At 39.4% G+C, this 15,160-nt stretch overlaps 1 protein-coding gene across 2 annotated transcripts in view; it reads right to left on the bottom strand.

Moving 5' to 3' along the window:
- DENND3 (DENN domain containing 3) overlaps positions 1-15,160 on the bottom strand; it is a 322,502-nt gene that overhangs the window by 106,507 nt on the left and 200,835 nt on the right. For both annotated transcript variants that reach the window (XM_053715396.1, XM_053715397.1), the window contains one exon: positions 567-1,088. In XM_053715396.1, the coding sequence (XP_053571371.1) occupies positions 567-1,088 (522 nt within the window). The remainder of the gene's footprint in view (positions 1-566; positions 1,089-15,160) is intronic.

Genomic DNA, 15,160 nt, shown 5'->3' with positions numbered 1-15,160 from the left:
CAAACTTTGTGTTAAAATTAAAGTTTTTTTGTATTTTATCGCTTTTGGCGGCGAAAATGGTGGCATGAAATAAACCAAAACGGGCCTATAGATCAATACCTTGGGCTGACTACTTAAAAATATATATAGTTTTGACAGATAAATAAAAAAATAAAAAACAAGGCTCTATTTCTGTTTAAATGGAGTGATAGCAAAAATACTAAAAAATACTCAGGTATTTTGGCAAGTGTTTCTCTGAAAGTCCCGGTAGTGAAGGGGTTAAACATTTTAGATATAATTATTATATAACCCCTGAGTAAAGAACATAATGGACAAATGGGTGCTATATATAATGAATGGTTCAGATAGTGAATATAATTTATTATAGTTTTCAGTCTACTACTACTATTGTCAAACTTGCTTCCATTGCTGATGACTGTCACATGATGCATGGAGAAGGAAAAATAGAACTAACTTTGAACCAAAATAAAACTCCTTTCCGCACCCCTTTAATGCCATATCTCACACACAGCACAGTAGTTCTAGTTTATTTGGTTAAGCAGACAAGTAACACATATGCCCCTTACCTACTGTTAAGGCATCAAACAGCCTATTTATTGTGTCAACATCTTTGACAATTCCAGATTCTTGAATGCGTTTTACGAAGTCATTCAGCTGCATGTGTGTTTTAGGCAATTCAAATTTTTTCACGTGGTCATCTATCCTGGTCACCTCTCTTTCCTTCTCCATAATTTGACTTATAAGTCTCTTGAGCTCCTGTTTTCGCTCTGCTTGCAGTCGATCTGATGCCGGTAAGGACAGCACCACTTTTCTCACCAGTTCAGCTGGGAAAATTCTAATATCGGTTTTATACAGATTTTGGAAATCTGAAAGGGCATTGAGTAATTTGCCCTGCGTCAAGTTCACCAGACCTCGGAGGTACAAATACCGTGCAAGTAGTGCTGATTTCTCTGGGGGGAGGCAATTAATTTCTTTACTGAGATAGTTACTGAAGTCAACGTAATAGGTTTGCACACAGCGATTCACAAGAGGAAAATTAATTTCCGGCAATTTGAAAGTGCAAAGTGATTTTATAGGTTGTTTTATTCCTGAAAAAAAAGAAGCACTGTGTTATCTACAAGTTAGAATTGATATAAGGGATATTTCAATCTAATTACATTTTATTTTGTGCAAAATTAATTACACACCACGAGAGAATTAGAATAAAAAAATGGATCACAAATTTTACAAAATAGATCAACACAAAGTGTTGGAGCTAAATTATGCATGTGATTTGTATAATCTGCAAATGTTTCTCAGTGCATCAGATGTCAGTTCAGTTGGATTTTAATGGTCTTTTTAAAAGCATTTTGTCTTTTTCTATTACATTTTTTCAAAAGCTTTTCAGGCTATCAGTTCTAACAAAAGATTAAATCTCCACTCAATTACAGTTTACAAGTTACTAATTAGTATTTGTAAATCACACGACAGAATATTAAAATGAAAGACCAGTTCGGATACACAAGTACTGCAAATCCATTATAGTTTCATGGTCCGATATCTTGTTAGTGTACAGATATTAAAAGATATCTCATTACATTTAGTACATTCTTAAACCAGTACAGGTCTGCACTGGTAAAGGATTTATATGCTGATCCCAAACTATATTATGTGGTTTTCAACAGAAAATGTTTAACATGTATATTCTAATACATCGGTTTCTAACCATATTATCAATGGCACACTAAAATACCATGTAGCCATGCTTTGTGGATATCTATTTTAAACAGCAGACATCTCAGTTAAAGTAATTGTAAAGTTTAATACATTTAAATTACAAACCAAACTAATACTAGAACAAAGTCCAGATAAGCAGGGGGCACCACAGAGTCCAGCCTAATAGTGAGAAAAATGCAGATCATATCAAGGATGATGGATCCCAGGAGGTTTCTTAGGGAAATGGAAACATGGATGCATGGGTAAGCCGCTCTCTCCAATCACACAAGCTTGTGAAGGAATCATACATACATCAGTCTGAAAGACAGAAAAGAGGCGCTTCCTTGTGCGTATCGGCTATGTACAAACAGGCAAATAGCAACAGGTATTGCTCAATCTCAATATACTCACAAAGGGATAAGCAGCCAGTTGTGCTAATAGAGGCAGACTGGAGTCTCACATCGCTCCAGCTCCAACATTGTCTCAAGAATCCAGATTCAATGTGCTCCAAGCTCAAAAAAGCTGCAGTCCGATTTGACTTCAGAAAATGCTGCAGTTAACCAGGCCCAGCTGGTCGGCAATGGAAGGTGATCGTAAAGATCAGGCAGTACGTAAAATGTATAAAAACACACTTTAATAAAAGTAAAACAAACTTTAAAACAATTCGGCACTCATAAGTGCATCAGTGTGGTACACTACACGTTTCTCAGTCCACTGACCGTTTCATCAGGCATAAAAACATATCACTTCATTAGCTATTTAAATCTACCTCAACCAATCAGTTAGTAGAGGCTTCCTACAACATGGTTTCGCAACAGTGTTGCCAATTAGTAATTAAACCAACTGAATTCCTATCCATGAATAGAGATACAATTTGTTAGTATCACTCATAGTATCCAAACTCCCATTCCCAAAATGAAGGTACAATGTATCCATATCACTCATTCCTCAACCAAGAGCTGCCCTAGCCACCAAAACATAAGTGGCGCTATTTCACAACTCATAATTCAATAATGCAAATAGGTCTCAAGTAGATTGTATTACAATGGGTCTGACTTACTGTGAAAATGCACAGAGAAGTTCCCACCCCTTAGGTGTCAGAATTACCCGGGCCTAAGATAATGAATCAAATTCTACTCTAAAAGATTATTAAGAGAATGTGCTTGCAGGCCCCCTATATCATGAAGAAACAATATTTCTATCTAGGAAAAACAGGACACCAGATCTAAACGTGTTACAAGTGGCTTGTGTCGCTGCCGTTGTGTACAATGGACAGCTAAAAGTGCATAAATACAATCTTCTGTGAGTATGGATATATAGATAGACTCTGAATTCAAAATAGTGAGAGATGCCTATCTCTAAACTTTAAAATATAATGTGTAATTGACAATTGAATATGCATCATTTGTATATAAAACTATCTCAAATATAATGGTTAATAAAGTGAACGTGAAATCCTATTTAATAAATGTAAAGTGCAGAAATAACTGCTCTAATATGATTGTAATATAATGTTAGTGAGTGGGAATAAGTGACTAAAAGAAAAAAGAGGGGAGTGGCTAGAATGAAATGTGATAATCTAATTAAAAAGCTGCCATATTAATATTCTTGTTGAGGGAATACAAAGACCTGAATTTATATATCCAGTATGTTTCCCTCTGTCTCAAACAAGATATCCTATTTGTGCCAATTTGGGGGGGAATGGTTTCCAAAGGGGTGATTTTCATTTTGCAGTCTGTATTGCCATGGTGGTGAATATGATGTCTCGAAACACTATGTTTGAGTGAACCATTTTTTATGTTCCTCAAATTTTCACTCCAACTTTTTCTTATTTTTCTCTTAGTGCGCTCCAAATATTGGGCCACACATTCGCAGGTTAATACATAAATTACAAAACGTATTACATGTGATGTGTCCCAATATTTTAAAGTTTTTTTCTTGTCACTGTTGATGTGATGGAATGTGCTTTATGTGTAATAAATTTACAAATGGAACATCTAGGATGATTACATTTAAATGCTCCATTGATAGAAAAAACAATATTATTATTCTTAGAGATATTTTTTTATTGGGGATTCGTTTAGATAGAAGGACCTTACTAGGTGCTAATTTATGTTTAATGTTAGGTGCTCTTCTAAATGTGAAATTGGGAAAATGATTTATAGTATTTTTAAGAATGGGGTGTCTAAGAAGTAAAGGCCAATGTTTACCTATAATTCTTTTGATTGCTTTGTGATTGGAATTATATTGTGTGATAAAACTAGAACTAAGTTCTTTGTTGTCTACCTCTATCTTCTTATCCCTTTTCTCAAACATTGCTGAACGATCCAGATTTCTTGCCCTCCGATACCCATTCTCTATAATTTATTTCTGATGGATATCCTTTGTTGGTAAATCTTTTCTTTAAGATCTTACTTTGTTGATCATAGGACTGTTGAGTACTGCAATTACAATGGATTCTTCGAAATTGGCTAAATGGAATATTAGTTTTCCAACTTGACAAATGGTTGTACAATGCAGAAAAGAAGTCCAAAAAGCCTTGATATAGCAAAAGATAAAAAACAAACTTTATTAGCGTATAAAGTTAAAAGCACTAAGGAGGTAGTAAAAATAATCCATTGGCCGACCAAAAAAGATAGACTATCTTTTTGGTCGGCCAATGGATTATTTTTACTTCCTCCTGTGTGCTTTTAACTTTATACGCTAATAGTTTGGTTTTTATCTTTTGCTATATCAAGGCTTTTTGGACTTCTTTTCTGCATTATACTCTCAAGTGGACTTCAGGGATCCGCTCCACTTTTAAAGCCTTTGATGTGTCTACTAGTGTATTTTTAATTCACAGGCGTGTTTGTGGTAAGCCGGGCAACTAAGTGACGTCAGCTTCTGATACTGTCTTGCTGTTTGGATTGGAGAGGCCATAGTCATGTGATCGGATTACATAGGATAGAGGTTACGAGGAGGAAGTGGGGCAAGTTATTTCCTGGCCACTCGTTCCAGCTACATCTATCCTGAATCCGGACTACAGGACTTCTGATTTTCTCTGCGTGAGTGAAGCTCCCTTGATTTTTCACCTTATTTTGGGTTCCTGGATTGGGAACTGACACGCCGATACCAGAGAGCGGGCGGTCAGTTTAAAACCTCCGGGTTATCTCCCAGTATTTTCCTGCCTGATGTGTGATTTACACACACGATACGGATTGAGCTTTGGAGTTATCTTTGTACATCTTGGGGTGGCAGAGTTTACTGATAACCTGTCGAATAATTACTACTTTTGTCTCACCCACTGAGCTAGCCAATACCACTTTACAGCACCTCACAACTGACGTGACTTTTAACAGTAACCGGCTATTACATATCCACTACTATTCTGTTCATTTTGACAAATGGTTACTGTAGCGGATCTCGGTACCCCAGACTGGGTATACCCGCTAAAGTCAGCTTCCTCCCACCAAACGCCAACCCATGAACCGCCACTGGATACCTGCCGCTATTAGAATAATGTCCGCTGCAAGTTGTTATAGCTACCCCCAATAACATTAGCCAAGACTGAATGCTTGAGGGTCAAAATAGGAACTGCTTTATTGCACAGAAAACACAGCTTTTATAAATTTCCAACAAAGGGGGGCAGTCACCACATAATCAATAGAAACAAAATATTATACAATAAGACAAACATCAGACAATGGTTAGTTAAACAAGACTCTAATCACATCCTGACTTACAAAAGGACAATAGATGACTCACACAATAACAGACACTTTACACCAATACTAGATATGCAGACACATAACAGCAGGAGGTTCCAATAAGCTCAAACATTCTGAGTCAGAAATTATAGAGAATGGGTATCAGAGGGCAAGAAATCTGGATAGTTCAGCAATGTTTGAGAAAAGGGATAAGAAGATAGAGGTAGACAACAAAGAACATAGTTCTATCACACAATATAATTCCAGTTACAAAGCAATCAAAAGAATTATAGGTGGGGCGGAGTCCACAGCGCATGAGAATGGTTGCATATTTTCAGGGCTCTAACTATCACTGTTTTAAAATCGACTCAGGACGCCACTCAAAAGCAAATTAAACCCTCTGAAAATAGTGGGATACTTTATTGACATCTACTCAACGAATGTCAAAATACGGCACCAATACAACTGCTTCAAGTTAGGACCGGAGGCCTTTTCTTACACTGAGCAGGCAGCGGCCATTTTTCTAACCGCATGGTGGGAGAGCTATTCTACACAGATAAGCCTACACTTTCCTGCATGACCTGAGACTTTTCTAAATAACAGTACATACGGTTACCTTCACCTTCTACACTTACGATGGAGGACGCTTATCAGATTTTAGCTGAAATTGGCAAACTCCTAGAATCTTATAAGCCTACATTTTCCGCAGCTTTAAACAGAGCCCTTGATCTTGCAGATAATAGTGGATCACCAATAGAGGTTTAGCTAAGCCCAGCTGATAAAAATAGCAATGGCGGTGATGCTTTGGGGCCCCAGTATCTACTGTATACTTCGGAAACTTTAATGAAGACGGCTGGGTATGTGACATCCCATGTAATCGAGCGGTCGGTTCAAGAGATCTCGTCAACGAGCGCTACTGTGGAGAGTCTTCCCGGAGAATACGCTCCCCAAAATTTTCACTCAGGAAAGCTTGGGGGTGTTGGTTCCCAAATACCCCCAGAGTCAATGGATATTACTGCCGCTAACACCCAGTTGCATGATCGGAGTGCTTCACTCTTATGAAGAAGAGAAATGATTACACCCGAGGGAATATCATCTATGTGGAGGCTACATTACCTGTTAAGTTTTGCTCAATGCACGTCCCGTGAAGCAGTAGTTGAAAGACTGGTTCCTGAACTCAGTGCCTTTTCCCCCTGCTTGATTATTGCCGTTCATGCATGGTTTTTCTGAGGCCTGCAAAACACCCAGGTTAAAATGGGTGTAGGGTGACTGGTACATATGTGTTCTGTTATATCTGTTCGTGTATAACATTGGTAGCTTTAGAGACTACTAATATTTCTCTAGTTTATGTTAACTCCTCATGACGGTTACATAGCTAGAATATGGAGTAAACATTACGACAAAATCCTATAAGCCTTTTAGATGATCTCTACATAATTTTATTATTGGTCCTTGTTGCGACTTCCTAAGAATACACATGACAATAAAGCTTTGGGGGCTATAATTCATCTGCATTTATAATGACTGTTGTAATGTACACTCAGTTGCCATTTTATGTTAATTTTGTTATACTATGAAACTTCTACTACCAGCAACCTCTTTACGGAGTCTTGAGTTAATGACATACAGTATATATTTCTTACTTGGGTCTGTATGTTTGGTCATATCTTGAGGAGAGTCAATGTTTTCATCGTTCTACTGCTACATCCCATAGCTCATATTACACTCATGGAAAACACATAGTCAAAGCTCCAATCACTTAATATGGGGACATTCTTTAAAGAAATCAAGCACTCCACTTAACACCATATGTGTTATCTTTATGAGTCCTCTTGGATATTACTTTTTTTATTATAATAAGCCCAAATGTAACCCCTTTTGCTAACAGCCCTTATAGGAATGTCTATGTCATGCTAACGTGCTAGATTCCCCCCCCCCCCCATATAGTCTGAACTGTACAATCTCCCAAATTGATCTTACCATATTATATATATATATATATATATATATATATATATAGATAGATAGATAGATAGATAGATAGATAGATAGATAGATATTGTTTTAGGCTAACAATTTTCTTGAGAGCACTTGTTATATCCTAATACTAACACCTGATTTTTAAGAGTAATTGTTATATCTTCACTTTCTTTCTTCTGAATGTATACAAGGTTTAGAAGGTCTGATAGTGTCCTATAGATAGGTTAAATTTGGGGTATAATAAGTTTATAAGCGACACCTTTGCCAATAGTTCTTTCAAGAGGATCTTTGTCCTGTTAATTTGCCGGACACCCACCACCCCCCACCTATAGTACTCTGGCATTTCTTAATTTTGACCAGAAACTTATTTTGCCGTTTATCTTGCAAACACTGCAATAAATATTATATTTCTTAATATATCCTAACCAGAACCTCATGCACATATGCTTTATAGCTACATCTATGGTTCCTGTTTAACTTGACTAATATTTTATTATTTCTCTTCCCACATTATAATTGGTCTACATAAGACATTCCTTTACCATTGTGGGAAATCATTCCTCTTTACACTTTACCTAACTTTTTATTTGCATACCTGATATACTCAATAGTTAGACCATATGGCAGGTGCCATATTTTGTTTATAATATAGTATCCTTGAACCCAAAAGTGAATTTAAGACATATCTTTAATCCTCCACTATTTATAATTTTCATTGCTGGTTGTGGGTTCAATAGTGACCCGTCCAATACCATGGAGGCTCGTTTATATGAGAGCTATAGTTATGATTAAAATTGAGTATGATATGGTTGCTGAGTTCTAACTAGAAGATTACATTTAGCTACATCTTTGAGTGTGTAATTTAAAATGGAGATTAATGTTTAATGATATTATTTCTTTTGCTTCAAGATTACATTGTACACTGAGTATTGTTATCTCTATAGATGTAAATATTCACAATGCCATATAATAATGTATACGAGTTCATATGTATACATCTTATATGTATTGCACTCAATCTTTGGAATATTTGTATTGCATATTCTCAAATAGAAAAATAAAAAAAAAAAAATTGAATTATAGGTAAACATTGGCCTGTACTTCTTAGAGACCCAATTCTTAAAAATACTATCAAACATTCTCCCAATTTCACATTTAGATCACCTACCATTAAACAGAAATTACCACCTAGTAAGGTCCTTCTATCTAAACGAATCCCCAATAGAAATTTCTCTAAGGATAATATTTTTTCTATCAATGGAGCATTTTAATGTAATCATCCTAGATGCTACGTGTAAATTTATTACACATTAAACACATTCCATCATATCAACAGTGACGAGAAAAAAAATATTGGGACACATCACATATAATAACAGTTTTGTAATTTATGTGCTAACCTGCGAATTTGGGGCCCAATATTTGTGGCGCACTACCAGAAAAATAAGAAAAAAGGTGGAGTGAACATTTAAGGAAGATAAAAAATGGTTCACTCAAACATAGTGTTTCTAGACATCATGATCACCACCATGGCAATACAGACTGCAAAATGAAAATGACCCCTTTGGAAACCATTCCCCCCGAAATTGGCACAAATATTATATCTCGTTTGAGACAGAGGGAAACATACGGATGCACTTATGAGTGCCAGATTGTTTTAAAGTTTGTTTTACTTTTATTAAAGTGTGATTTTATACATATCACATCGTGCCTGATCACCTTCCATTGCCGACTAGCTGGGCCTGGTTACCTGCTACATTTTCTGAAGTCAAGTCGGACTGCAGTTTTTTTGGGCTTGGAGCACATTGTATCCGGATTCTTGAGAACACAGTGTCAGCGAGCTGGAGCGCTGTGAGACTCCAGTCTGCCTCTAATAGCATAACTGGGTGCTGCTCCCTTTGTGAGAATAATGAGATTGAGCAATACCGGTTTCTATTTGTCTGTTTGTACATAGCCGATACGCACAAGGAAGCACCTCTTCTTTTCTGTCTTTTAGACTGATGTATTTAATGAATTAAAGCCAAGTATCTAAAAAGGGCATTTTAATTAAACTTTTCATAGATGCTTCTTTTTAAAAAAAAAAAATACTTACCATTGTGTTATGGTAAACATAATGCCGTTCCGCCGACCGCATCGCCTTCTGTATTAAGCATATCGATGACAAATCCGGCTTCCTACAATCAGTGTGTGCCCCCTTTGGCATTCAGCTCGTGGGGCACTCAACAATTGGAGGAAGCCAGATTCAATACAAGGAGATGCGGGCAGAGGATCTGCGGTATGTTTACCGTAACAAAATGGTAAGTCTTTTAAAAAAGAAGCGTCTTTGTAAAGTTTAATGACCTAAAGTGCTACTGTTTTTAAAATTATTTTTAGATACTGAACTTTAATTCATTAAAAGTACTGCAAGGTCCTTCAAAGAATTTTAGAAATGCAAACTTTAGTTTAAAAGCCGTCTATCCTGCTAGTAGTTCTGTATGAGAAGGACAAAGACATACATTGCAATGTAATGTTTAAAAACAAGATTTGATGTGAGTTCTCCCCATGCCAGCGAGTTTTTCATAAATCAGATCTCTAGTCTGTAAATCCAATAATATCAGGGCAATTTACATCCACCTACCAGGGAACAAGCAATTTAAGAGACAGCAAATACATTGTAATTAAAAAGACATGTTTTTTTCCTCTCTATTGAATAACATATCAGCCAAGTCTAAACATTTCTACAACAAATTAACAACAATATGCTACACAGTGATTGTTTTCTTAGTGCAAAGAGTTATTTCTATTTGTAACTGTCCACAGCAATAGAGGTATAAACACACAATAGGCTATTTTCTAGAGGGGCGTGTTGTTGGACTTCAAGACTGCTTTTATTTTTTAATGCAAAAACTTAAATTATGCTTACCTGATAATTTTCTTTTCTTCAGATGGAAAGAGTCCACAGCTGCATTAATTCTTTTTGGGAATTCAGAAACTGGTCAGCAAGAGGCGGCAAAGACACCAGAGCCAAAGGCTTAAATACCGCTCCCACTTCCCTCATCCCCCAGTCATTCTGCCGAGGAACAAGGAACAGTAGAAGAAACACCAGGGTGAAAATGTGCCAGAAGAACAAAAATAACAGACGCCTCACAGAAAAAATAAAGGCGGGGAGTTGTGTGGAGTTGTGAAGAAAAGAAAATGATCAGGTAAGCATAATTTAACTTTTTCTTCATAAATGGAAAGAGTCCACAGCTGCATTCATTACTTTTGGGAAACAATACCCAAGCCATAAAGGACACTGAACGCTAAAACGGAGGGTACAAGAGGTGGCTCATTTTGAGGGCACCAGGCCTGAAAATCCCTAACCAACAAAATCCTGCTTCGTCTGAAGCCGAGAAAAACTTTGAAAAAAAAGGAAAAGGCCCAAGAACACTAACCCGCAGATAGTCCACAAGCCTTGCTAGCGACCGCAGGAACTTGACTCGACTGAGCCAACAAGCCTCCAGGAGACACTGTCGCCCAGTAGTGGGTCTCCAAACAACACCCCCTTACTAGAGAAAAGAACAAACTACCGTATTCTTCCACAAAGGAGAAAAGACACGGAGGAAACATTTTTAAAGAACTCCAGAAAAAAAAAACTAAAAAAAGGCACAACGAGTCCCAAATAAAAACACAAAGCAAAAACCCGAGAAACCGGGTCAAGCTAACAGAGACCCAACCAGTCTCATAGAAACAAGGTGAGGCAACACCCAGACCCCAGAAATACAGAAACCACGGGCTAAGACCGGGAGTCTGAAACAGAGAAGAGAATCCTCTCCTAAACACAGTGTAACCGCACTCTAGAAGACAAATGAAGACGAAAGTCCCCAAAGTCACAAAAAGGTGTAGCATGCTCAGAATGGTGAACATCTGACGTACAACACCTGAAGTCAAAACACTGCACACTGCAGTCATCTAAAGATGACTCTGAAACTTGAATACTTGCAAGGCAAGTAAAGAGCAGCTGAAGATAGGATCAAAACCACCAACCCTCAGTCTGCTAAGCATCCACTAACCAATGGACAACGTCGCAGGCTAACCAAGAGCTGCCAGTCCTTCCCACAGATCTTGAACGTGGAGAAAAGCAGATTCTGCTCCAAACACCGGACCAGCCCAATTGACAGGCATGTCTGATAGACAGGGGGAACAGAAAACCCCCAAAATAAGGCACTCCCAAGGAGAACCCCCTAGGACCTAATACAAAGATAAGTGCAATAGATCCTTAGGAAGACCTGTCAAAACTCTCTTTGTCTCTACATGGAGATTTCAATTTCCAACAGTTGTAACGGAGCGACCCACAGAGCAGCAGACTGCTGCCTCTTACAGAAATAAAGCCACCTGTTCCAACCTCCTAAACACAAGGTAGGACAACAACCCTTCCAAAGAGAGGAAACCCCAGCTCTTAAGGAAGACAAACTACCCCCTCAAAGGGGAGGGCACAGCTAAAGAAAAGCGCACATGCCCAAAAGACATGAAAGCCATAGTCTGATCAAAACAAGGACCTAATGAACAAGCATCCAGACACCAATGTTGATCCAACAGAGAAAAAATTCCCCATGAAAAGGAGCATACTCCGTCCGAAGGACAAGTCAGGCCTTAAAGTTTACAACCAGTACCCGAAGGTGGATTGGAACCCTGGCCTACCTGCTTGCAAGCCCAATGAGCTAGCCCCTATGTCATAACAGTCTCCCAGAAAAACTGGGTCGTCCCGAACCAGACCGCAGGATCAAGTCTCCAGAGATCCAAGAAGGATCCAAGACAAGGACCCTAGACCCGGGACCCAGAATCGTCTTAAAACGAACGACACCCCCAGGGAACACCAGATACCCCCGTCTGAAGAAATCAGATCTCACAGGAGATAACCGGGCTAACCCGGAGAACGGGTATCAGACTAACTCGTAATTCGTGAAAACAATATCAAAAACAAAATAAGTCCTTGATGGAGGTGTGCCTATGGTGACGAATGTGGCAAACAATCCGATATATGGCTGCTCTTCTATAGCGTGCGTCGACGGTAAGGAAATCTGTAGAAGGGAAACAGGAAGGCGCCAATAGGGTGATAACGTATAAACCCTGACAGGTAAGTATAACGAGAGAAGAGGTACTCACAAGCAGGGCGGCACTTGAACGTGCCTAGCCAAGCGGGCCGGGACCACAGCGTCGCCCGGGAGACTCACAACGGCAACAACACCAATCCTCGAGCCGGACCAAGTTCCGTGTGGCCAATCAGGAACGCTGGATGATAACACACCTCCCTCTTCGTATGCCGATACTGATCACAGGCATAGAGGGTAGGAGACAGGAACCAACTGTGTAAAGCTCTCCCGAATACCGAGAGTTTGAATCACACAAGCCAAAAAAGCTGGAAAGAGGAAGGAGCAAACTCCAGCAAAGTTACTTTAAACCAGTTTATTAAAAAGTTTAAAAACAATGCATAAAAGCAACGCGTTTCTCGGCTACACAGAGCCGTTTCATCAGGCTGTTATACATATTCTAAAATGCCTACTGCTTTAAACACTTCCTCTAACCAATCAAAACACTAGAAATTTAGACGCCCCCTCTCCACATCAGCGTGCGTGTCCATCACAGCTGATATGGGGAGTGCAAGAAAACAGTGCGTGCCATTTAAAATTAACAATTCGGGATCCCCTAATATTTGGTGTCTAATTTAATTTAGCATAATGTTGTTGGTCACATCACAACTAGAATCAAATACCATTATTGCAATTGTGTTCTGTTTGTTTGATATAAAAATACATAACAAAATGTGGAGAGGGGGCGTCTAAATTTCTAGTGTTTTGATTAGTTAGAGGAAGTGTTTAAAGCAGTAGGCATTTTAGAATATGTATAACAGCCTGATGAAACGGCTCTGTGTAGCCGAGAAACGCGTTGCTTTTATGCATTGTTTTTAAACTTTTTAATAAACTGGTTTAAAGTAACTTTGCTGGAGTTTGCTCCTTCCTCTTTCCAGCTTTTTTGGCTTGTGTGATTCAAACTCTCGGTATTCGGGAGAGCTTTACACAGTTGGTTCCTGTCTCCTACCCTCTATGCCTGTGATCAGTATCGGCATACGAAGAGGGAGGTGTGTTATCATCCAGCGTTCCTGATTGGCCACACGGAACTTGGTCCGGCTCGAGGATTGGTGTTGTTGCCGTTGTGAGTCTCCCGGGCGACGCTGTGGTCCCGGCCCGCTTGGCTAGGCACGTTCAAGTGCCGCCCTGCTTGTGAGTACCTCTTCTCTCGTTATACTTACCTGTCAGGGTTTATACGTTATCACCCTATTGGCGCCTTCCTGTTTCCCTTCTAACTCGTAATTCCCAGCCCAAAGGGAAGAGAACACCCATAGCAGGAGGTCAACACCCCCCCAACAAGGTGCTAAGCCTCGACAAAGTCACGCAATTACTCTAGAGCCCAAAGGCCGCAAAAACAATGCACGCAAAGTCCAAGACTAAGGGAAATGATAAAAAGAACAGAGTCACCCGAACAAGAGAGTATAAAGAAGGCTAGTCTTCATAATCCTCTCAGATTATCCTTCCGGAGGACTACACCCAAGGAAGAAGAATGCAGAGCATCCTGAACCCTGGTAGAAACATCCCTTAAGCAAAAGCTTGGAAAAGGAGACAATACAGTCTATCGTCCCTGATATGGAGACGACCAACTCCTGGAAGTAGAAAAAGTCGCAAGGCCCTCACTTCCTAAATTAAAAAACCAAAGCCGCCAAAAAAAAAACGGAAGAAGACCAGAACGTCTCGACCCGAAGGAAGAGAGCCTCAAAAGGAACAAGTCCTCAAAGGACACTCCCAAAGAGACCTTAAAAAAGGCAAGGCTGCCAAGAACCGACAGAATGAAGGACCTAGATCCTCTAAACCTCCAACCCACTATAGGAAGGAAACACTCTAGTTCCCGCAAAATCGGAAACCAGCTGATGTATGTCGCAGTGGATCTCAACGGAGTCCCGGCCGACTAGACTGAAAGGCTAATGAGGAGTGAACTCAATCTCCCATGCCCCTAGGCAAACCATGGACCATCAAGTCATCTCAGGATGCCTAAAACTTGTAAAATAAAAACAAGGAAAACAACACAAATTATAGTGTGAGCACTCGGCCCCCTTACCGGACCAGCCAGGTATAAAAGGCGCCACGTGTCTGAACTAGGCCTCAAAGACAGAAGGATTTGTACCCAGTCAGGACCCAAGGGCCCCAGCACTGTCAAAGCCACATGGAGTCTCCCCCTAATATGGAGGAAAACAACAGACAGACAAACATAGGACTAACACGTCCTCACTCTTGAACAAACTTTTTTAAAAGTAAACAGTGCGATAAGCCTACCGCACCTGGTGTTCCCAGGCGGGCTCCCATCCAGGTACTGACCAGGCCTGGCCATGCTTAACTTCTGAGATCGATTGTGCATTCAGGGCATTGTGGCGGTAGACCCACAAAATCGCGAGTATCAATTCCAGAGAAGAAAGTTCCCAGAGGAAATATTACAACAACATGAGCTTTAAACCAAATATAATCCATCCTCACTGGATTAAAATAAAAGATAATAAAAAGATAAGGCAACCTGTAGGTTATCGCCCATGAAGAACGGACACACCCGCAGGACCAGCCCAACAGGGATCCGAGTCTTCCAAACTCAGAACTGGAAAAGGATACTCAAATAACAAAGACTATAAGAAGATTACTTCATCCCCTTATGTCTAATCATGCAAGCCATGCGAAGATTAAGACTGAGAATTCCCAGCCCCATTAAGAGTGGGATCTTAGTAGAACACGAAGGCGCGC

Source organism: Bombina bombina, chromosome 5, assembly GCF_027579735.1.
Source record: "Bombina bombina isolate aBomBom1 chromosome 5, aBomBom1.pri, whole genome shotgun sequence".
In the NCBI taxonomy this organism is placed as follows: Eukaryota; Metazoa; Chordata; class Amphibia; order Anura; family Bombinatoridae; genus Bombina; species Bombina bombina.
This window is presented reverse-complemented; position numbering and strand designations above follow the sequence as displayed.